Source organism: Amblyomma americanum, chromosome 2, assembly GCF_052857255.1.
Source record: "Amblyomma americanum isolate KBUSLIRL-KWMA chromosome 2, ASM5285725v1, whole genome shotgun sequence".
Lineage (NCBI taxonomy): Eukaryota > Metazoa > Arthropoda > Arachnida > Ixodida > Ixodidae > Amblyomma > Amblyomma americanum.
In genome coordinates this window covers 75,958,754-75,983,552 of record NC_135498.1, presented here as the reverse complement: position 1 = coordinate 75,983,552, position 24,799 = coordinate 75,958,754, and the positions used below count along the sequence as shown (strand labels likewise).

The following is a 24,799-nucleotide window of genomic DNA, read 5'->3' as shown; positions in this document are numbered from 1 at the left end:
GGCTACTGGCCCGAAAGACGCGGGTTCGATCCCGGCCGCGGCGGTGGAATTTCGATGGGGGCGAAATTCTAGAGGCCCGTGTACTATGCGATGTGAGTGCACGTTAAAGAACCCCAGGTGGTCGAAATTTCCGGAGCCCTCCACTACGGCGTCCCTCATAGCCTGAGTCGCTTTGGGGCGTTAAATCCTCATAAACTAAACCTTCTACTTAAGCATCCGTCACTTTAGTTAGGGCGGGCTGCAGAATAAAAAAAACATATTACCCTGCCCGAATTGATTACGGAACAACTAGCTAGCATTCGGTACAGCAGGTGGCTTCGCCAGTGAGAAGTAAAAACAAAATCTCTAAGTTAAACTCCCACTCATCTCATAATTAAAGTGTTGTGATGGGCCAATTCATTCCACGTACTGTAAGTTCCTTTGCTCTCAAGATACGCTTGAAATTCGACACAAGGACGGGAGTAGAAGACGAACGTGCCTTATGCGCTCGTGCTCAACGCCAGTTCAAGAGTTCCGTTGGAGCGTATGTTTACAATGCAGGTGCTTGGAACGTGAGAAATGAACTCTATCACCAAAAAAACCACGTTTCCTTCCACTGATAATATAACCACTTGTGACGGTCGAATGCAGTCGCCAAAGCAAAACGCAGAGCTTGCCCTTCAGCTGCGAGAAGAGATTGCTCTGAAACAGCCGATAACATCAAAAGAAAGCGGCAATGCTTCGCTGTGAACTTCCCATGCCCAACACATGCCGGGATGGCTATGGGTAATAACATTCCCACATTAATCAGCAGGTGTCTAAGAGTTTATAAAATACTAGGGTACGTTTATTATGATGACAATTTTGTGAACCAGAATTCTAGATACAGGCTTAATAAAAAATATAGAGCAAAAAGTATTCGGTTCTGAGGCGTGTGGTGAAGCTGTCGCCACATGCCTTAAAGGCTCAGCTCTGGAGAGTTGAAAACGAGAGTTCTCACCACCGAGAGGTTTGCAATGCGGCCGATGCACAAGGAGCCGCGCTGCATGACCCAAATTCATTCCTTTTGTACTGCATAAATCTTGCAAAAGCTCTATCGTATACACCGATGGTGTGTGCCATAACTTACCATGCTGTTGAACAGCAGCAGCGGTGCCAGGAAGAAGGGAGCAGCAATCCCGAAGTAACTTTTGATTCTGCCTGCCATGGTGACCAGTAAAAAGTCCCGCCCACGGCACGGAAGCGTCTCCAGTCACTTTCGCCACTCTCGCAGAAAGTGGAGTCCACTGCGCGAGTGCCAAAGGAGATATTGAAATCAGCAGAGAGAGGAAGGGGAAGGTTTCACGATTAACGAAACGAAATTTTAAAGGACATTGCACTCATTACAAAGCTCACGTGACACTTAAGACCAAGGCGCACGTACTAAAATTTTCTTTCAGCAGCAGGACAACGCGTGTAGCTTTTAATACAGAATACAAAGACCCTGACGACCACGCCCTCTATGCGGGAGTAGAGCGCTCATTCAAAGATCTCTTTGAAACTAAGATGCCGTATGGTAAGGAACCATTACATGACCGATATTTTTGTTTAAAATATTTCCTTTCCCCAATTTTATGTCGCAAAAACTGCTGCCTTCTTGTGAGACTGTTACAAGCTGCGTTAGATGGCGCCACTTCCCACCATACACAGGAGCCGAAGATACACCCTAACAAAGAAAAGCGGGAAGCAAGTTATTCACCGAGATACGAGGGTCAAACAGTAAATCAGCTAGAAACAAAAAGAATGCGTTAAACTGAGGCTCTAAGCTGCTAATTGGCATAAGAACTCTCGGGTTTCTACGAAACTTTGTGGTTACGTATAGGATGCCTAAGAGCGTGTGCACCAGGAGCCCATTCACAAAAATTTCTGCCTTTGTCTTTGGTTTGTGAATGAAAGAGGACGTCTCTAACTTGAACGCAATGTGCACTGGTGTAAGCGTGGACCCTCTTCAATCCGAAACCGCATATTATAGCTCGCACTACGTTATGCGAGCTTCGTGGGGTAGCTAAAATTGCGACTCCCCAAAGCAATGACAGTGACAAGTCATTCATTAAGAATAAGGAGGCATGGCTACAAACTATGACGCTTCATGCGGAAGTCTTTCATTTATGAGACTGGGCACGTTCAGCCTCCACGTCTCAAAAGTGCCAACGATTTGCACACTGCTAGCTTCCTTCGGAGTTAAACCTGTTGTATGCAAAGCGGTGTGGTGCCGCCAGTATGTTTGGCGGAAAGGTTGTTGCACCTGTTTGTGAAGACGAAAGATTGTGGTATGTTTTTGTCTTAACTTGTTTCAGAACAAAGACGGGATTTATATATAAACCCGCCGCGGTGGCTCAGTGGCTAGGGCGCTCGGCTACTGATCCGGAGTGCCCAGGTTCGAACCCGACTGAGGCGGCAACGTTTCGATGGAGGCGAAACGCAAAGGCGCCCGTGTGTTGCGCGATGTCAGTGAACGTTAAAGATCCCCAGGGGGTCGAAATTGTTCCGGAGCCCTCCACTACAGCACCTATTTCTTTCTTTCTTTCTTTCTTTCTTTCTTTCTTTCTTTCTTTCTTTCTTTCTTTCTTTCTTTCTTTCTTTCTCTTTCTTTCTTTCCTCGCTCAGGCCTACCTTCCTCCCTTCCCTTACGGCGCAGTTCAGGTGTCCGCCGAGATGTGAGCCAGGTACTGCGCCATTTCCTTTCCCCAAAAACCAATTTTCATTTCTTTTTCTTTTCTAAATAATATAAAAAGATTTGTATAAACTTAACAAAAGCCTATGTTGCTAGGTTACGGTGACTGTTGGCTTCCTTCATATATGTCATAACGAGCCTTCCTTTTACCTTCCGTTGTCTGCTCAAGACCATGAGTCAGTCAGTCGACACCTGTACTGTGCTTTGAGGGAAGGGCGGTGTGAAATCGACTAGTTGGGAAAAAACGAGCTGCAAGTACAAACGGCTGTAGAAGATTGCGCTATGAAGGATGCTGGTGTGCAGAGAAAAAGTTACTCGGGCACAGTGACGGCAAGTATCAGGAGTTTGCCCGCCAGCATTATCATACCGACCAATGGGCCAACCAAAATACCTCTCGTAGAAAAATCTGTTTTCTACAAAATTCGGTATCCTAATTTTAAGTAGCATTTACAGTATTCGCTGTAATATACAATTTGAATGATTCGATATTTTGCTACCACTTCCAAAATGCACCACTGGCAAAAACGTTTTCAAAGAATTAAGATGCGCATTCGAGACTTCCATGGCGTAATATATTTAATGTCGTTATCCTCTCCACTCACGCCAGTACCACGTTCAGAGAACTTAATTATTGCTGGGCCAGTGCGCTTATCGTGACTTGAAAGCAGCGCAGCAAAAAAGAAGGCATGGGGAGCTATTCTGTCAGCTGCCGGCAATATTTACACTTCATTCTTTCTACGGATGTCACGTTTGCACTACCGTATTTTTGAATCGACGCTAAGTTTTGAGTGACTGACCCAACATACAACTGCGCCACCTTGACAGCTGTTCTGGAGAATTGCTCGGCAGCATGTCAGAAATTGCCGCGCACCCACAGGGACTGCGTCGGAGACGCATCGAAGCTGGAGAAAACGAGCGCTGTACTCACCCAGTAAAAGCGCGTCTTCATAAGAGCAAAGACTTCCGCAATAAGCACGTCTTTAGGTTTCCTGACTCCGAGCTAGCAGTGCGATCTTCTTCTTCTTCTTCAACGTAATCCTCGCGCACTGGGAAAAGGTCTACCAAAGACGTGAAAAGCGCAGAAAAGCAAAATTACAAATTGTACCTAGAAGATGTTCCCACAGCTTTTCAAGAGCATATATTCAGTTGGCTGATCAGGCAAATGCGTTGTAAGTAGTTTCAAAACATTGTAATAATTTTGAATGTCCTCAGTCCAGCGCAACGTGTATACTAGAGGCGAAGAAAAAATAGGAGCTGGCTGTGGGTTCAGCCACAGATCTGTTTGTAGCGCTGTTCAAAATTTCTTGCTAGAATCTGATCGAGTACCTTGCTCAGTGTTACAATATTTTCTTTTCTATGCATTATTACATTTTGACCTAATTCTTATTGTTATTTTTAATCCCTCTTTTTTTTCTAAATCCAAACTCTTATTCCTTTTCAGTCCATGCCCTTCTTGAGGCAGAATCCTCCGGTGCTGCTTTCCTGCGTGCTTTTCTTTGCATTTACTGAGTACAGGTGAATGCCAACTTCTGCCTCCCGATTCGTGGCCGATCCCCCAGTGTGGGAATGTGCCATCTTTGAAAGGCTAACAACATTTGGCCGTTCGAATTTCACGCATTAGTGTTTCCCGAATGAAAAGGGCTACGCTAAGAGTACTTCGCCGGAAGAACCTATAGGTAGGGTTATTCTTATGACGGTCGACAACTTTGCTGTTAACCTCTAAGTGTTCAGAGCTATATTTAAAAAGTTAATGAATACCTGTCAACTAATTATCCAAGTAGGTGCAAAGAAAAATTATTAGCAGGTATTTTATATATCTCCTAGCACGATTCAATTGAGTTCAGTTTGGATGAAAGCTTTGTTTTCAATTTAAATCATTTTCCATCTTAGATAGGACATCCTGCATACAAGTAGTACTATTTTTAACACCCATGTGAAGAATCTTTTTCTGGTAAGGTTGTTATCAGAGCCAGATGCCCTGTGGGTTCTTGAAATACGTCGGCATATGCTATCACAAAAAAAAAAGGCAAACGCCCGGAAAAACTAGAATAACGTAGACAGTTCCGCTTGCTTTAACCAACCTGTGACTTTCTCAATATACTAGTTCAGTATCCTAAATTTTGGACTCTCTCAGGAGAGCATTGCGATGAGCAATAAGTATAGCGTGCATGTGCATTGTGCTGTGTTCCGCATATTTTCTTGTAAGAAAGCGATGAGGAATTATTTTCTTTCTTGGTCTGGCACGTTGAAAAATGGAGGGGCAATAAGAAATAGAAATGACGATTTCTCTGGTGTTGAATAAATACACGTGCCATAAGCTATCTAATTTGTGAGTGCGGTTCCATAGCTTGACGTCAATGCTCCCGTAGCTTGAAGAATTCATGATGCATTTATGCAGAGGAAAGGAATTACGTGATTCTAGTCTCGCATTTTGGAATTCGAATTTTATTTTTTGCACTACTGAAAATTCTGTAGCCCAGAGCTAAAGGCAGATAAGTGCCTGACGAGGCTCTGGGCACACTGCAAAGATAAAAAATACCGGGATACGTTTACAGACACACTGTGAGGCAATCTTCACAAAAGGATCAATGTTTCATTACAAAACAGGAACCAATCCGTTTGATGGAATGAAAATAACTCTTGGATAACGCAATTAACAACAAAGCACAAAAGACATGAAACAACGCCTCTATAGTCATGGGGTTATTGAAACAAACGTCAAGTACCAGCAGCTTAACGAAGATAGTCTTATAACACTGTTAAATGAACGAACAGTTCTAAAATCCTCAGATAAGGTCCAAGCCCACAGGGACGGGATTTGAAGGCGCAGGCTCCTTTGCCAAGCCATGCAACCCTAGCAAGCCGAGCACCAGGCCGGGGAAAAGCTTGTACCCATTTTGAGGGAACCGGTGGGTAACCGGCTGGCAGCGGGAGTCGAACCCACCACCTCCCGAAGCCGAGGTGTGAGCATCCTGACTGCAATATTCATGCGCTGGTCCACTTCAGTCGGGGTTGTGACCGCTTTCACCTTTTAGCCCGGAGGAAGGTGAAAAGTTGGGGCGTTGATCCCTCTCGATGGTGCCCAGACCGCGAGCCACCTGTCAAAGACGGAACCCCTCGTAACTCCCAGCGCCAGCAGCGACAGGCACAGTGCACGCGTGCCATCTTTTGTGCTACTTTCCTTTCCCCTGGATGGCGTCTACAGGCGTTTACATGCATAGGAAAAGACCACTTATCCTTCTAGATCTAACCACATTTGGCACATTGATGCAATGGGCACGGCCACTGCACCGCTTGCATATATGTGATGTGCTAGAAAGTTCGTGCGATGTGTTACTCGCCGCATTCAAGTAAACGTAGGCTGACGAAATGATTCTCCGGGTGTGTTTCCATACCGATACATCAGTAAAGAGTGTTTGTAAAACAAGCAGTCTCTGGGCTGCATGTTCAATCTCTAGCTCTTTGCATGAACCATTTACGGCGGGACACGAGGGGGAAGTGACGCAGTAGCAGAAGAAAGGGAAGAGGAAGAGTTCACGAAGTGCGTGCAGAACTCCAGGAATTATTTACCTCAAAAACTCTCTGTGCACCACCGCCCCAATTCTTGGCGAATCCCACTATGTGGGCATGTGCCATAGTATGAGGACAACAACAACAATGACTCCTTTTCCCGCCAAAGCTTTCCTGTATCCAGCAATTAACCGCCTGTGTCTTGGCCACTCCCCCGCAGTGGGTATGTGCCAGCAATGTCTGAGGCCTGCCTACCTACCGTCTGGTCTCTCGCGCACCCTCTGCGAACAGTTTGCTCGCCATCATCAAGCCCGGCCTGCTCGGCGGCAAGTATAATAATGCCGTCTCTTAGGACGCAGGGTACGTGTGGTTCTTGTCACTGTCGCTCCACTTTATCAATGTGCCTATACTACGCTCCGTACTGTTTTTCTGCGCTTTTTGCGTTTTTGTGTGTCCTTTTTTCAGTCTTTTCGCTGTGCCCTTCAATGTGCCGTGGTGGCCACGGAACGCCCTGTGAACCTTCACTGTCTCGGGATGTATTACCCCCTGAAAAACGACTCTCGCATAACTCTCCCGCTCCGTGGAGAGCATGCGACAGCTGCAGCTAATTCCGACCCACTTCTTCTGTATGACCTTCAGCTTCACCGACGTCACAAGACGGCAGATGGAGCATCCTCGATAGCGGTGCCAGACAAGAGGACGCTTGCAGTGTTACCAGAGTTTTGCGTACCAGAGTTTAGCGCTGCCCTTAGGCAAAGAAGCAAAGCTAACAGCTGTAGCACATTATGTAGCCATGTCGAAAACAGCTCTTCGAAGGCAAGCAGAAAAGCAGAAAAGGCACAACGAAGAGATCTAATGATCAAGGGCTTAGGATTACGTAAGTTACGTCAGAGAGGATGACTACTCTTTCTAGCTTTCTCAAACCACAGTGCACGATTTCCTCACGGACAAGGAGAGCCGGTTCTATGGGACACTGGCGCTGGCGGCGTATTTGGCCCCCGTCTACCTGACACGACTGCTTCCACCTGGTACCAAGGTGCTAGGACATGCTTTCTTTCTAGCACCAATCTGCACCACAAGCTTTAAATCGCAGCATCAGATGAGAGGACAGGGCGCAGGCTCCCAACATCGGGAATTTCGCTTGATTTGTTAGAAGGATAAACCATGAAGGTAGATACCGACATGAGACCCTTTACCGGGAAAGTTCGGATCACCACGGCGGAGCAGTCGCCCATGGTCACCATGCACGTACTTTACTCATGTTTAGTAGTGTGAGAACTGTTTTATTGCTGACGTGCATTGCACGCGATCTATGGCTTAAAGACGCACTACAACCGTAATATGTCTTCGATAAGCGTCTACCTGAAGCACAGTCAAAGGGCACTAACAGCAGCTGCGCAGACATCACTATATGTATATCATTAACTACTAGCTTTGCAGCTGCTTGAAGCACACGAATTGCTTGGCCTCGCTGCTAATCTCGTTACCGCTTACCCTCCATGTCATCGAACTTCTGCCTCATTATGACGGCGGTCATCAATAAATGACGTGGACACGAAAAAGCGTCCCAGCGCAGCAGATTTCTTAAAAGAGAGCTCTGTGTTTTGCGGCTGTTGGCTTGGTCCTACCAGGTAAATAATTCGCAGTAATTACTCCGCTCCTGTGCGCTTAGAGCTTTCTCTGAATGCAATAGAGCTTTCTCTGAATGCAAAGCACCGTCATACTATGTACGAATGCTCTGCGGCGTAGCAGAATGAGAGAACTGCGGTTATTCTTTGAAGTGTCGTATTGGCTGTCACGATCAGGAAGGCCGTTGCGCTTAGTGCGTGCTGCTGACGTTCGAGTTCTGGGTGCTTAACGCGATCCCTGCGCCCATGATAAATGTAAAGGAATATCGAATGAATATAATATAAAGGTATATAAGGGCATAAATATAATATATAAATAAATAAAAATATAAACGTATATCCGAACAAAAGCTCCTGGACTTTACGCTTACACTTATCCTCATCCTTACACTTATCCGGGGCGAAGAATACATGGAGGCAGTTGTACTGCATGACGCGCGCGCGGGCGCGCGCACACACACACACACACACACACACACACACACACACACACACACACACACACACACACACACACACACACACACACACACACACACACACACACACACACACACACACACACACACACACACACACACACACACACACACACACACACACACACACACACACACACACACACACACACACACACACACACACACACACACACACACACACACACACACACACACACACACACACACACACACACACACACACACACACGCACGCACGCACGCACGCAGGGTGTCCCAGCTAACTTTAGCCAGGGTTTTAAAATACGCCGAGACACTCTAAGACGAGGCGACCAAATTCATGCTGCTGACTATTGTATTTGGTAAGTCACACTATGTTTTGTATTATGCTTAATTGCATAATTAGTCGAGATTAATGAACCAACTTCGCAAGCAACGAAGATAGGTGAAAAAGTCCCACGAAAAGTTGTAGAGCGGTCTGCGAAACGTCCAACTGAACAGTTTATAACTTTCCATTTATTACGTATCGGCTTTTTTTCGCGCATTGGAGATGCCCGCAAAATACAAAAAATACCACGTGACATGCCCGCTTGGGCGCCACGATTGCAGTGCTCTCAAACGTTCCGCGTAGGAACGAACAGATCAGTTAGTCCGACGTGCTGCCGCTTAAAAGGTGATAGAGAAGCGACGCAGCAGCTGGCTGTGCGATATAGGCAAGCGGCGCTTGATAGCGACAAGCAGACATAGTCCTTATCGCTTGCGCTCGAGTAATCGCACAGCGAGCGCCTGCGTCGCAGCCCTGTCTCCTTTTTAAGCAGCAGCACACTGGGTTAAATGATCTGTTTGTTCCTACGCGGAACGTTTGAGAGCACTGCAATCGTGGCGCCCAAGCGGGCATGTCACGTGGTATTTTTTGTATCTCGCGGGCATCTGCAATGCGCGAAAAAAAAAGCCGATACGTAATAGATGGAAAGTTAGAACCTGTTCAATTGGACGTTTCGTGGACCGTTCTACAACTTTCTCATTGGACTTTTTCGCCTATATTAATTTCTTGCGACGGTGGTTAATTAATCTCGTTTAATTATGCAATTAAGCACAGTACAAAATAGTGTGAGTTGCTCCATACAACAGCCAGAACCATGCATTTGGTCGCGTCCTCTTAGAGTGCCGCTGCATATTTTTAAACCCTGGCTCAAGTTAGCGGGGACACACTGTATATTGCTGTCGCCCTAACCCCTTCAATTTCTCATTTCATTCGTGCAGCTTACTCTGTCTCTCCCTGCTGAGCTTGTTTTCTTCTGAAATTCATTTCGTGACTTTAAGGAACCACTGGCTATACCCTCTCCACTTTGCGTGCCCTGCCAATGTCCATTCCATTTCTCAGTTTCAGCTAGGATATCGTTAACTCGCATTTATTTCCTGACCCAGACTGCACTCAGATCTTCCCGTCTCTTCACGTCCTCCTTTCAATTTCCTTTTTCAAGTGCGCTTCAGTCTCTGCCTTTAATTTAAAGCCTTCTTAATAGCCTCCAAATTTCGGCACTATTCCCAGGTGGTCGAAATTACTCCGGAGCCCTCCACTACGGCGCCTCTTTCTTCCTTTCTTCTTTCACTCCCTCCTTTATCCCTTCCCTTACGGCGCGGTTCAGGTGTCCAACGATATATGAGACAGATACTGCGCCATTTCCTTTCCCCAAAAACCAATTATTAGTATTGTTATTCGTATCTGAGAGGTGATATGGTGCAGCTGTTGTGTACTTTCCTCCTGGGGTATACCGTTATACTGCTATGCTATTTGTCTTATGGTAAGGTGAACAGAAATTATTACATACGTTCAGCATCCTACCCTTCCCTACGGTGTGTTTCTTGCTCACCAAACTCCCCATGTCTATACCGCATCAAGCAAACCATTCTTCTTCGACGGTAGTGCAGAAGTCCGGCCTGATGGCATGGCTGTCCAGCGTGCTGCTGCTGATGCGCCACTGGCCAGCGGCGTTCGTGCAGGTGGTGCTTATGCTCATCACCATTCTGCTCACGGAGGTCAGCAACGACACCACCGCGGCCACAGTGCTCATACCCATCGCCAGCGACCTGGTACGCTAGCCGCCCAAAACTGCATTCTCGGCTCTATACGGAGGGTTGTGAATACAGCTTGCGACATCATCACCACCATCAACCTGACTACGCCTACTGCAGGGCAAAGGCCTCTGCCTTGTCTCTCCAATTAATCTTGTCCTTTGCCAGCTGCAGCCACCGTATCCCAGCAAATTTCTTAATCGCATCCGCCCACCTTTCTATCGCCCCTGCTACGCTTGCCTTCTGCGAAACTGTGCCTTCCGGAAACGCAAAAAGTAAACAATTCCGTCGCGTTAAAGCCAAGGGACCAGAGGATTTCTAAACCATGCAGCTGCAATGATGACTATTTTTAAAGGTCTTTGTGGTTCGCATCAAACCCGGCGCTACGACTTGATCAAGACAATTCACTCTGCCATTCGAACCAAGCGACAGCTGGAAGATGGCCGAACAACGCCTTATTCGTCATCAATTTAGCGGTAATAACTTTATCAAGTGCGCCTTAAAGAATTCCTCATGGCGAAGTAGACTTAAATAAACAGTATGGTTTGTTTATTTGAATCGGATGTCGAAGAAGGCCCTGCAGGAAGTGTACTGAGCCACACTAGATGCACAGGAGTCTGGTACCAATCGTTATCACCGGAATTATGCTAATTAGGAAACTCGTTGTTTCACGCACGCGGGAAATATTCCGGTTAGCAGTCAGTTTGACGCAAATAAGCGGCATTCAGTTAACATCTGCTGTAAGTGACCGCCGTGCTTCTTATTTGTACCCAGGCCCAGTCGTCGCTGGTGAATCCGCTCTACTACGGCCTCCCGGCGGTGGTCGCCTGTTCCACGGGGCTGCTGCTACCGGTGGCATCGCTGCCCATGGCGTTAGTCCACGCTAAGCTGCTCGACCACCGGTTGGCCTGTATGGTGCGCTAAAGTTTTGCACCCGGTCATTGCTAGTACGAACAGTGCTTCCCCGATTTCAGTGCCCTCCAGCGAGATGACCCGGTTTCTGCAAAGAAAGCCTTGCACTACTACTGTTGTCTTCTCCCATACGTAAGCCTTCGTGCCTGCTCCGCATGTGGACTGAAAGGGCGAGAGCACCCTCATAACAAGCCGCATGGCACTGGTGAAGGAAGAACAAATTAATACTTTTGTTTTTTGGCGGAGTGGTAGTTTATAGAGCAGCGTATTCTGGAGACCCTACAGCATGCATCACCAGTGCAGGCATCTCGAGCCAAGCCATCCCTAGAAGTGGCGCCACGACGCGTTGAGTTAACGGTGGCGTCCAAAGTTGCACTGTTGCGAAGCGAGAGCTTTGGCTGGCATTGAAATACATGACACGTGGATATGTTAGACAACGAAGGCAAATGTCGAAGGGCTACAGAGCAAGGAGCCAAATGACACCGGTCGCCTGAGCTATGCACAGCGATGCATCTTCATTGGCCACACTCAAACAGCGTTTTCTTTAGCGCAATCCACGCCGCTGACACCAGACTGTGCTTAGATATACCAGCAGTAGGGCAGGTGACGCGTGATTACCAAAAAACTCGACAGAGACGCTTAAAACTGCTTACATGAGAGAAGGCGAAAGCCCACCAGCCCACTTCGTGAGCGCTGCCGTTCACTGTCCTTAGCACAGCACACGATCACATACAACCGGCCGCTATGACTACTTGCGGTGGACTGACGTGGCAGAGGGAATAGCGTGGCCACGCAACCGGCAACGTCCTACCTCTACATGGCTGTTCGAAGAAGTCGCCGCGGCGTCGCTGCATCCCTTCTGCTCCGCGCGCTGCGGCGATGTAACCCGACGCCAAGCAGCTTGCAGTTCTACCTCAGCCGTCGCCAGGACTTAGAGGTAGCTGCCGCATCAGGTTGCATTCGAATGCGCCGGCCGTCTGGATGTGGACGCCATCTTTTACGAGCAGCATCGAGTGTTATCACATACTCACATAGACGGGTTTTCGCGCGCTTGGGCAAGTAGGGCTTCCGCCTAAATAATGGCCGTAAATCTCTGGCTGGTCAGATGCCTTAATCATCGACAGTGTTTAGAAGCTTGACCGCCATCATATTTCTTCTCAGACCACAGGGCCACTAAGCAAGCATATATATTTTCAGGAACTGATTCTGCTTTTTCCGCCGCTGTGGTACTGTAACCCTGCCACAACACACTCGCATCGCCACTCCACATGCGGACACTCTACGCGCGTTTAGCTAAATTATTTCGTCTAACCTGTACTAATGTCTTCCTCGTCAGATGTATTCCACGTACCTGCGTTTCCGAAATCCTTCAGAGTTGCAGGCAGCACAAATATGATAGTGTACCCGCAGCTTCTTCCACATTCTCCTCGATTTCGTTTTTGCGCGACTCATTAACCCGCCGCAGTGGCTCAGTGGTTAGGGCGCTCGGCTACTGATCCGGAGTTCCCGGGTTCGAACCCGACCGCGGCGGCTGCGTTTTTATGGAGGCAAAACGCTAAGCCGCCCGTGTGCTGTGCGATGTCAGTGCACGTTAAAGATCCCCAGGTGGTCGATATTATTTCGGAGCCCTCCACTACGGCACCTCTTTCTTCCTTTCTTCTTTCACTCTCTCCTTTATCCCTTCCCTTACGGCGCGGTTCAGGTGTCCGCCGATATATGAGACAGATACTGCGCCATTTCCTTTCGCCAAAAACCTATTATTTTTATTATTATTATTATTATTTTTTTAATGTTTTTATTATTATTATTATTATTATTATTATTATTATTATTATTATTATTATTATTATTATTATTATTATTATTATTATTATTATTATTATTATTATTATTATTATTATTATTATTATTATTATTAAGTCATTAAGGCTATGAACGACTCCATGTGCGAATGTTTCGCTGTTTTCACCAGAACCGGGCGTGTCACTCCATTCTGATATGCTGAAAAAGGCTGTGGAATTCTAAGGAAAGGCAGAAGACTACAATGGGTTGTAATTTCTGGCTTTCTGTTTTTCTGTGGCCAGAGGAGGTCAGAATAAGCCTCCCGTCAAGCTGGCCTTAGCCACGTGGCTGCAGCCGATACAACTTTACCGCATCCAATGAGGAAGTCCTGGAGAATGTATAGCTCTTCTTCATGTTGGCGGCAGCTGACCGAAATGCCGAAGCAGTCTTTCGTTTCTCGCAGCTGGCGCCAGTCTTCGCCATGAAGTGTGCCACCATCCTGGCCACCTTCGTCGCGGTCCACACCACGGGGGGCTACTACTACAGCTTCCACCACTTCCCCCAGTGGGCCAACAAAACAATCACGGTCAACGGCACAGCAAATATCATGCCCTATTACGCTGCGCCAAAGCTGACCTAATACATTATAATGTAGCAATCAAGTAACTAAAACGACGTTCTGTGCGTGAACTTAATATAATCGACCGCTGTAGGCGGAGACTGCTACGCTTGCGTCTTGCGCTTAGTTGAAACTTATTGTGTGGTCTTATTGTCATGTAAATATAGCTTGCAAACACGAAAACAACAGAAATAAAAATAAAAACTTGTTTTACAGTCAGCGTAGTGCAGTCTCGATCGATGAAAGCGCCAATTATGTATATAGCGTTAAATACGAGAAGTCATTCCAGAAGACTACTTTATATGCGCCTGGTATTCGAAAGATCCCATGGAATGTTCTTTAATGACGTAAATCTTGCGGCACGCAGTGCTCTTCATGCAAGGAGGCAAGCAGTGCAACTTGCGCAGCGCCACTCACGACACAGGGCTAATCGCACGACGCAACGCCTCGTGTGTCTGCAGCCGTATCAGGCTTTCACCGAAGGTCTATTCGTGGCAATTCGAGAGCTTTTTTTGACAATGCCCCTAGACAATTATTTTCACATATTCTAGCCTCGAAACAACACTTTTCACGTCGTTGACAAAGGGCGTGGCAGCAGAACAGGGTCCGAGTGCCCTCACTGAAAAGTTAAGCTGCTGGTGCCAGGAAGAGCGCTGTTTCCACACGCACGCAAGGAAGATGCGCGCCTAAACAACGACTGTTTGGAGCAATGACAAGCGTCAGCACAGCCAAAGGCAGAGCTTGTACGAATGAATTTCTTGCCATGCGCCGCTTTCGCTGCGCCCTCACCGTGATTGTTGCTTGCGATAGCTGTCGGGCAAGCAAAAAGGTCATGCTCCATGTTCACGATGGAGCATGGTCAACTCGAGCCACAGGGGTCAAAGAGAAGATGGCATGGGAACGACCGGGCCGGGGTGATGAAAGTGTTCAAGTTGCGTGGCTCTAAAAGGGCGAGTCTGTGGGTTAGTAAACTGGGTTTTAGGTGCAATCTGCGCTAGTGGGTTAATCTGTAACAGAGTAGGCAGTTAATATTTGCAGTGGATGTCGGGTGTGTGTGCAGTGTTGCTTCAGACACCAGACAGCTTGCCGACCTCGAAGAGGGGAGTAATAAAGGTTTTGCCATGTTTACTTGACGAAATTTATGGCTCGCGAAATATATACTGCTTCGACTTTAGCCAAATTCGCAAAATATTAAGCTCGCGAAAATTAAAACGTTTAAAAAATGAATTTTAATACTTGATGGAATTCAACAGAACCAGCCAGACTGGAACCTCACTAAAGACTGCAGACCAGCCAGTCCGATTTTTCTGAAGACCCTCCATATTGCAACTTTTTTTTATGCGAACTACGTTAGAATAATCAGGAGAGCAAGCTGCCGGTGCTTGTCTTGTGTGTCCTCTCTTCTGTACCTCGTCCGTGTTTTTTTTTTTTTTTTGCGCTGACTTCTTCACAACAAGGTAGCATAATGTTTAATTGTTTTGTTCCGTGGCCTCAAAAGAGCAGACCGCTCGATTTGATAAAAGAGAAAATAAAAAATACAGCAAAACATTCCGACGCCGGGAATCGAACCCGGGCCTTCTGGGTGAAAGCCAGATATCCTAGCCACTAGACCACGCCGGAGACGCTCTGTGCTGCAGCTGCGGAGCATTTTCACAAGGCGAGGAAATATGAGCGTCTGCGCAGACCTATCGGAGCGGCAGTATGTGACAAGTGCTGCTGTTTTGTGACGCATCGCATCTGCGTCAACTTAGCGTCATGTGGCGTGCCCTATAAAAGATGCTCTGTTTCGGTCGCTTCAGGGCTTTACAAATCATATAGGATTGGTGTAACATTAAAACGCATTATTCGAAGAACCCTTCTGGTATATTCAATTCTAACGAGATTTCTTGCAGAATTTAACAATTCACGTGAAAAAAAAAAACAAGAAAGCGATACAAAAGCGATTTCCGCCGCTAACGATGCTCGATACTCAAAAAAAGAAATGTGCCGCAGATTTTTAGGCTGCTGTGGGTCATGCTTTGGGCCGGTGGCGCTCAGTCAGCCGTTAGCGAACAGAAGAAAAAAAACTGAATAATTCGGAAGAGGCGATGCCAGTGCCGTTGGCCCGGTCAGGCATCTTTCTTCCTACGTTCGTTGTTTGGCAGACAAATGATATATATGTTGCGCTTCTGCACACTCGGTCACAGAAAGAACGAGAAGACAGGCTCTGTAATGGTAGAAACAACACACCTTCACGGTTATTTCAAGTTGCGATGGTTGCCAACAGAGATATAAAACTTTCACCTTGATTCTCAGCAGCTTACAGATCATTAGTTGTTCACTTTGTAAGCGCGATAAAGCAGGCGCACTCTTCTGCAGGCGGGCCAATGGGACCATCAGCGCCGGCAGCGCCAATACATCATCGGACGCATTCCTTTCGTTTCGAGAAGCAACACTACAACAAGGCGTAGTTTTCAAGATGCGCTCTCTTAAGAATGAAATCCAGGATCCTCGAGTCTACGTGGCTATGCTTCACTCTCATCCATTGAAAAAAATTCGGGGGGCACTTAAGCTGTTCCTAGAGGCTGTCTTCAGCGGCCAGGGGTCCGCTTTGCATATCACTTCGCAGTCACGACCACCTTTCTTTATTTTTTATTTTTAATCTTATTTTTTAATTTTATTTGCCACATGACACACAAGTACTCGTTTTAACTAAGTCGAAGGAACGTTTAAAAATCTATGGTGTGATGGACAGAGACAGCGATGCTGAAATTGTAATGCTGTTTCGAAATCAACCTCAACTAAAAAATTTCGAAGGTTCGCCACCACCTAGAGTGCTGCAGTTTTTAAGTAACTACCTGAGTTGTATGGTATTTCTTCCTCTAGTCTTTGAAGTCAATAAACAGAATCAAACTTTCTTAGTGGTCTAGGGATAGCCCGCCCGGCTCATGACCCAAGGGAAGCAGTTCGAGTCCAAGCTCGTCTATTTTTCTTTTCAGCGCAATTGCTTTTCTTTTTTCATAGGCACCTCATAATTGTGGTTGAATGACGTCACCGCCCTGTAGGCCAATTAGGAATTGTGTAGTGACGTCACGTGGTTTTGACGTCATTAACCTCTCCACCAATCCGGATTTTCTCGGCACGCATATAATGTCGTTTCCGCTGAACAGGACCCTTCACACGTTAAAAGGAACCTTCATAAAATACAATACGGCAACGTGCTCGCGTTCACATGAATACAGAGGCTGTTATCATTCGCTTCGTTTAAAGCACCGGCGCATCAATGCTCCTTTGGACCTGCGGTTTAAGGAAATGCTGCTACTTACTACCGCTAAGTAAAAAAAAAATCTGAAAAAAGAGATTAGCAAGATATGTAGCGTAAGAAATCTTTTAGCGCTTTATTCTTTTTTTTCCTTCTAGCCTTCAAAGAAGAACATTCAGCTTCAAACGTCTATTAAACATAGTACATGGGAAAGAGGTGTCCACCTTTCTCAAGCGCAATGAAGCTTGTACTCTTTAGCACAGGGCAAAGGCAGAGGCAACCGGTAAATCCTGCAGTGGCAAATGAAGAGCATCAGAAACAACTTCAAGTTTATTCGTAAGTAGTTAATTGCTCAGAGACCGGTTGGCATAAAGAGCATAAGCTTAAAAAAAAGATTTTGCTATGTTATAAGTCGTCGTTTCAACTTCACCATGTCTTCATCCCAATTCTAAAGATTCAACGAAACCAGCTGTGCCGACAGTAAAGCTTAAAGAGCTCAATGCAGTTCGCGCAGACGGATTCGTTTAAACAGTGCGCTATGAAATGCACTAAGCATAATTAAAACCACGAAGCAATTTATTAAATTAGCAAATGTTATTACCAGCTATTAATAAATATAATTAAATATTAATAAATATGGGTTGTTTCAGTGGTGTATCTAAGTTTCGACGATGCAGTATCAAATAGCTATCAGAATTCAGTTTTGGTTCGGTATCTTGTATTGTGATTGGAAATACCGAACCAAATATTATGCCCGACCCTGCCTATGTCGCATCGAAGTCCCGTAACCATTGAATATATTGCCTTCGGCTACCATGGAGACATTTGCCCTCAATTTACGTTCCCACTTGTCACTTGTAGTAAACACATATACGCATGCACTACATACTTGTTTCAGTATTGAACTCTCGGGCGGTGGTATTTCCTCACACCAGCTTCTCGTCTGGCCATAGTGCAGACAGGCAAAGGTGACTGTTCGCATGCCATAATACGACGAATCTGATAACGTTCCAGACCGTACTCCAGACGTGCTCCAGACGTCCAGAGTGTTCCAGAACGTTCCAGACGTGCGGCTCACTGATCCCGTCTATCTACGTGATTTCAAAATATAGGTAACGCGCCTGAATATCTTACTTCTTTATTACACCCTGTATTTAGAGTTTCCATATATTTCTTTCCCGCCCAATGACTCAACATTTCGTAGCAGCATGCGCAGAACCTCCGGTTTCGTGGATACTTGGGGAAGTTTCCCGCTTTGTGTTCCGGCAGACAGACCCGACGCACTTTGATCAGCGCCAGAGAGCAGGTCATGCTTCCCGCGCATGCGTCATGCGTCTTCTTTGACACCGTAAACGTTGTGACCGGTCTTCTGCAGCCAAAACAAGATGAGCAGGAGAAGTAGGGTGAGGTTAAGCAGCGTGATGAGCAGCAGCGTCAGCGAGTACCGGGTCAGAGAAAGACTCAGCTCGTCTTCCTCCTCTTGTTGCTCCGGCACGGGCGGTGATGACCGAACATCTGCGCAGTGGCCAATTACAGGCTTCAGGACCCTTTAAAAGTAGTGTATGGTATCAGCAGTGATTTTAAGCAATTATGCCCAATCGTAAAAAGAGACAGAACACTGTGGAAAATAGGACCAATTTTTTGTCCTTTTGTAGTAACGACAGATTTTTGTTGTTTTCCAGCATTTTTTCTGTAGTCGTGTAGTTTTTATTCTGCGGTACTTTTTTCAGTAGTGCGTGGTTCTGTAGCAAGTGCACAAAAGCCTGTTATTACTACGAAAATGTCTGTACTAAAGTTCGCGGGCAAACATATTACAGAAAACCTGTACTTGTGACGACATAAATTGTTCTGTTGAGTTTATTGAGCGGGCACGAGAGCTGTTCGTGAAATTTCATCACCTAGGTTCTGACGTTTTATGTGGTAGAGTTGAAAGGGGCAGAAATTATAGTATTATAACACAAACAGTCTTCAGGTCAGGCGTTCAGCATTTGTTGAGCAAAAAGGTCTAGGACGCGTTGAGGGTGCGTGCAGGTTAAGGTCCCGGGAGGCAAGCCAGATTTCTCAGCGTCGAGGCGGGGGCAGAGTCTATCTTTTTTCCTTTCACTAACACCTTCCCCTCTCTCATGACGCGGTTGAAGTGTCCACCGAGAAGTGAGACAGTTATGCGCCTTTCATTTCCTCAAACACAGATTTCCCAAGGTTAGGATCTAGGGAGACTTAAAGGTTGTATTCCTTGTCGGAGTAGAATGAGGGCGTTTATTGAGGGCACGTACGACACTGCAAGCTTCACCAGACGTCAGCGCGTGCCCTCTGCATGTTCCTTCACCTTGTGAAGCAAACGCAAGACAGATGCGTGGGGACCGGAATATTAAGCTGGGTGAAGCAATAGAGCTTCAGTGATACCACGCAGAAGAAAGTGCCCTAATATTAGAGGTTGGAGGCAGTTGAAGATAAAAGAAAACGAACTCGAACTCAAAGTTATAAAAATGAAGGTGTAGTCCGTTTCCTTAACGGACTACATCTTCATTTTTATAACTTTGAGTTTGAGTTCGTTTTCTTTTATCTTCGACTGCCTCCAGCCTCCAATATGTATTCCGTTCCTTTAACCGTGTGCTGTGCAATGTCAGTGCACGTTAAAGATCCCCAGGTGGTCGAAATTATTCCGGAGTCCTCCACTACGGCACCTCTTTCTTCCTTTCTTATTTAACTCCCTCCTTTATCTCTTCCCTTACGGCGTGGTTCAGGTGTCCAACGATATATGAGACAGACACTGCGCCATTTCCTTTCCCCCAAAACCAATTATTATTAAACTGAAGTATAGACCTTCAAGAAGTATAGAAATACAGAGCCACCTGTCCTTGGTGCGACGCCACACCTACACTTTACCATATCACGTGGGAGTGGGAACGCAACAAAGCATTCCACCAACACGAACACCCGAGTGCGGAGCAATCGGAGAGCCGGCTCACCAGCGGCGAGCTCACGACCCAAAGGACCTTAGGGCAGCACGCGAATGATGCAGCACGGCTCAGTGGAGCCTTGGAATAGGGGCCCACCCTTGCTTACGAGAAGCCTCAAGTCGCCAGCGCCAGAGAAGACGACGGAGACTTCATAACCGCGAAACCCTTGAAAGATCCAATAAAGTTTTCACTCACTGACTCACTCCCCAAAAACCAATTATTAATATTATTCCTTTAACGCGCTTAAGCCTTTCTTTTTACCTTTTCGCACATGGGTAGCAGTTTAAAAGCAAAGTCAATTTGTACTAAATAAATTTACTTACATGAAATGCCTAAACCTCCACTCGGACAGAGCCTACAATATCGTTCTAGTTTTGAAGTCGCATTTTGTGAAATTTGCTTCTGCTGAGAATGCGTATGCAGCTGAGCTTTTATTGAAGAAAGGAGACGCACGTAAGAAACCTTCACATTACGGCCCTGGGGCTGTAGTATAATGTGTGCTGTTTGCTGCGTGTGCTGTTTCTGTGGGCATGTCCTCCGTGTTCAGGTAAGCAGGTTCTTTTTTTTAAAAAAAAAGGTAAAAAAAATACTGCGTGTCGCTGGGCTCGCAAAGGACGGGTGACCATGGCAGAATACAGTAAGCTGTAAAAAAAAATGACCGCTGCCTTTGTAAACTTAACTTTCTTCTTCGCACTCCGCATCGTCCTTACCAGCGGGATCACTCCTGTATGCGCCGAATATGTCGGTCTGTCTTTAACAACTTCGTACTCAAAAATTAACCAAAAGAGGACTTCCTAATTCGGATGCACTGGACAACCTCGAGCACGTTATTAATACGTTAGGACAAGAAACGTGTGTGCAAGCGGAAATGGCGACCTCGGTCATGCGTGAAAGGCTGCAAAACATGTGACGTCATCACAACCTGTCCACCATTGCAGTTGGCAAATTGCTCACCAGATTATGAGCAAACTGCCCACTATGGCTGTTGTAAGTCAAACTAATGGTTGGTCGAAACAGATTGCTCGGAAAGAGCAACCTGCGTTCCACAAGCCCCTCTTGTGGCTGTGTTCGAAAGAGTGACCTGGCGCATCATTTAAACGCTGCACCACCGCGCCAGGAGTGGTATGAGGGCTCCCAAAGATGTATGAATTTGAAGTTAAGAATCAACAATTCCGCATATATGAGCGTCAGCTACAGCAGAACCAGCAGCAACAGAAAATGCTAACGCATTCAAACAGTCCAACAGGATCACGTAAGAGTTTCTTTTCTAGTGCAAACAGTTGTTGCCATCATGGAAGCCCATAAAGAATGCCCTGAAATTGCTAGCAGTGTTTGGTCTATCTTGAGCCTCCAGGAAACACCGCTTGTGGTTTGTGCGCGATGAAGACACTGCTGAATTTTCTCAGGCACCCAAGGCTAAATCTGCACCTTACGGAGACTGTTATGTGCATGCGTACATATGTGGTCAAGTGTCATTATTCATCAATCTATCTAGAGTAGCATGTGAGGCACATATTTCTCCAGTAACAATAAAGAGTCTTTCCTCTTTCTCTCAAGAATTATGCAATGGTTTGTCAGCTCACGGCCCTAGGCGCTTTGGCGGGCCACAGAATCTCACCGCTTTTAGATGATGTGGTTTGTGGCTTTCAATATGCGCGCGATAAAAGTTATCTTGCCTGCTAATTCCGCACGAGCCGGTCCGACCGTCGACTTGCTTGCCGCCTGCCGAGAGTCGCCTTCGCTGCCCGGTGCCTCCCTCAAGCGTCCGGTTTTGCCCACCCCGCATTCGGCGACGCCGTGCGAGCATTTCTCGCTTGCCCCGACCGCAGCTGCCGTCGGCGGCGGAACGGGTGGTGATGTCTGGACGTCCGCCTCGCCATCCTCGTCGCCGCCCCACCTCTCCATTGCTTCGAGTAGGGGATCGCGGTCGGAGTCCATCACTGGGCGCGAGTTGAGAGCGGGTGGCGCGATTCCAACTGGTTATTGGCAGTCACAATGCGCCTGCAGGAAACCTCCGAGAATGGAATCGGTTTGTTACTTCTTCTTCTTCTTCTTCTCCTCAAGTAATATGGCACATACCCACGTGGGGGGGGATTGGCCAAGGTATAGAGTAGAATGCCAATGAAGCATTTGCGCGGGGAAGGAAACGTCAGAAGACTGAATCAAGATAAAAAAATTGGAAAAATAAAATGAATTCAAGAGGTATGAGTCATCCGGAATAGAATCAATCTAGCCTTTTTTGGACATGAGAAAGAATTTTGTATATAGCTAACAAGATAATCGATTAGTTGCACTTATGTAATCGTGAAGGTAGCCGCATACACTGCTTAACGGGAATCCCTTGGCGCTCGCACCGAACGATAGAAGAAGTGTAAGAGACAGAGGCAGTCCTAGTCTCGAAAGAGGAACCTCCAGATATTGCTTTCTCTGAACCGCGAACCGCCGGCAAGAGAGGAGAAAATGATCCATTGATTCAACTTGCCCACATGATACACAAAGGTTTGTCGCAGCGAACCCGCACCTGCATAAGTACAAGTTTAAGTGAGGGATTCTACATCGCAGGAGCGTCATGGACACTTCACAAAGCCTTGACTTACACCACCGGATATTCTATGGGTACTTTAGGTGTTGAAAGTCCACGGTATTGAGCAACGGATCACTCAAAGTGGCTGAAATATGTTGGAACCGCTGGAAACGTGAAGCTGCTAACAGAATGAGGTGAGGGACGGGATATATTACAGGTGCGCTGAGAGCTGACCTTGCCAATAAATCAGCCACCTCGTTAAAATAGACGCCTGAATGCCCAGATACCCAGACCAAACGGATCTCGCGCACTGTGCTCGGAACAAAAAACCTAAGTGAACGAGTCAAGAAAGATTTTTCCGAATTTTGGAGAGAGGCAATAACTGAAAGGCAGTCTGTAAGAATAAGAACCCGTGCGACATGTCTGGGAATTTTGAGAAGAGCCAAACCAATGGTCAAAAACTCTGCGAAGAATATAGGAGTATAATCAGGGATACGAACGGAGTAGCTCCAAGCTAGATCCTGCGAATATATGCCAGTCGCCGCCTTCTCACAGCTGCCGGAGGCATCAGTGGAGAGAACAGTATGATGTGGAAAATTCTGTAGGTGTTCAGAAAGAAGACCATTTAGGGTATGTGCAGGCATATGCTTCGCATGGGACGGGAAAATAAAGTCGTAATAGAAGACGGGATCAGCCTGCGTGTCAGCAACTCGTTGCAAGGAGATCAGATCAACCTGAAGCGGAGCTAACAGATTCTGCATGAACCTAACTTGCGGAAGCTGATAACGTGGCCAGTGATTAGTCAAAAAAAGGTGTGGTTGGGATACAAAAGTTGGAATACTAACGCCTGGGGCCGGGTCAAAAGACTTGAGGACAGTACGCACTGTTAGAAGTTGGAAGCGGGAATAGAGATCGGGGATACGGGCTTCCAGACAAAGGACAGCGTTTGAAGTTGATTTTGGGAGCCTGAGGCATAGCCGTAGGGCACGCCTTTCCAGTAAAGCTAATGGCTGCAGCTTGTAGTTTGCGCTACCAGAGAACAAGGCACAACCAAATTCCAGAATCGGTCTCATATAAGCCTTATAGAGCAACAGTAACGTGTCACGACGCATGCCAAACTTTTTATTGCCAACTCTTGTCAACCGGCCCAGAGCACGTTCCCCTTTAATAACATTATTCTTAATATGGTGAAGCCAGTCCAAACTTTGAGCATAAGTAACGCCTAGGTATTTAACCGACTCCACCTGCGGAATTGGAGTGGAGCGGTATACTAGCGAGATGTACAGATGACTGTCGGGCGGAAATACCAGCACGCCACATTTGCTGACATTGAGTAAAAAATAATTTGGTTCAACCAGACTTCAATAGCATTCAGGTATGCCTGCAAACACTCGTATAGTGCATGAATATCCTTTTCTGATGTGAAAAAAAAGCTATATCATCTGCGTATACATAAACTGTAATGTTTGGATGAATAGGTATGCCCCGAACCAATATGTTGAAAAGCAGTGGAGACAAAACAGATCCTTGCGGCACACCTCTTGATTGAACATAGGTATTAGAACAGAAAGATCCGTCTGTACAGAAAAAAAATCTATCTTTTAAAAATCACAAATCCAAGCATAGATGTAGTGCGGTGGATGTAGCTGAGCAAGATTGATAATAAGGACCGTGTGTTCAACGCTGTCATAGGCTTCAGCAACATCAAGTGTCACCAAGGCCGAAACTTCTCTCTGGCGCATTGAGAGTCGTATTCAGCTCTCGAGATCCACATGCGCGGACCATATGGAACAACCGCGACGAAAACCAATCTGTGCGGAGCTGAGGCCGTTAACGTGATGAACATGCTCTGTGATGTGACTGTGTACTACTCTTGCTATTAGCTTTACTAAATTTGAGGTTAGAGCAATCGGCCGAATATTGTCTAGATGAAATCCATTTTCTGCATGTTTCAAAAGTAAAATTATTTTCGCAATTTTCCAACTGTGAGGAATCCAAGAGTTTTCCAATGACGCATTTGCAATATCCAGAAGGTGAGTTGGTGTTTCTCAGAGCACCTCCTCCTCCTCCTTCTTCTTCTTCTTCTTCTTCTTCTTCTTCTTCTTCTTCTTCTTCTTCTTCTTCTTCTTCTTCTTCTTCTTCTTCTTCTTCTTCTTCTTCTTCTTCTTCTTCTTCTTCTTCTTCTTCTTCTTCTTCTTCTTCTTCTTCTTCTTCTTCTTCTTCTTCTTCTTCTTTACCTCAGTAAACGTGGCACATACCCACATGGGGGGATTGGTCAAGGTGTAGTGGCATAAACAAGAAAATTTCCATAGGATATTACGACAAAATTTTAGCACCAAGCGTGAATTTTGAAAAATGTATCAATAAAAACTACAGAACCATAATTAAAGTGAA

The 24,799-nt window shown here is 46.2% G+C and overlaps 1 protein-coding gene and 1 non-coding gene across 2 annotated transcripts in view; both read right to left on the bottom strand.

Moving 5' to 3' along the window:
* The window catches only part of LOC144119806 (uncharacterized), a 31,707-nt gene extending 30,447 nt beyond the window's left edge, over positions 1-1,260 (bottom strand). Inside the window, exon 1 of the mRNA XM_077652342.1 lies at positions 1,109-1,260. Coding sequence (XP_077508468.1) covers positions 1,109-1,186 — 78 coding nt within the window. The 5' untranslated portion in view covers positions 1,187-1,260. The remainder of the gene's footprint in view (positions 1-1,108) is intronic.
* A 13,968-nt stretch (positions 1,261-15,228) lies between these two features.
* TRNAE-UUC (transfer RNA glutamic acid (anticodon UUC)) lies at positions 15,229-15,300 on the bottom strand. The gene has a single exon. It is a non-coding gene; the product is annotated as a tRNA-Glu (tRNA).
* Between the last annotated feature and the right edge of the window lie 9,499 nt (positions 15,301-24,799).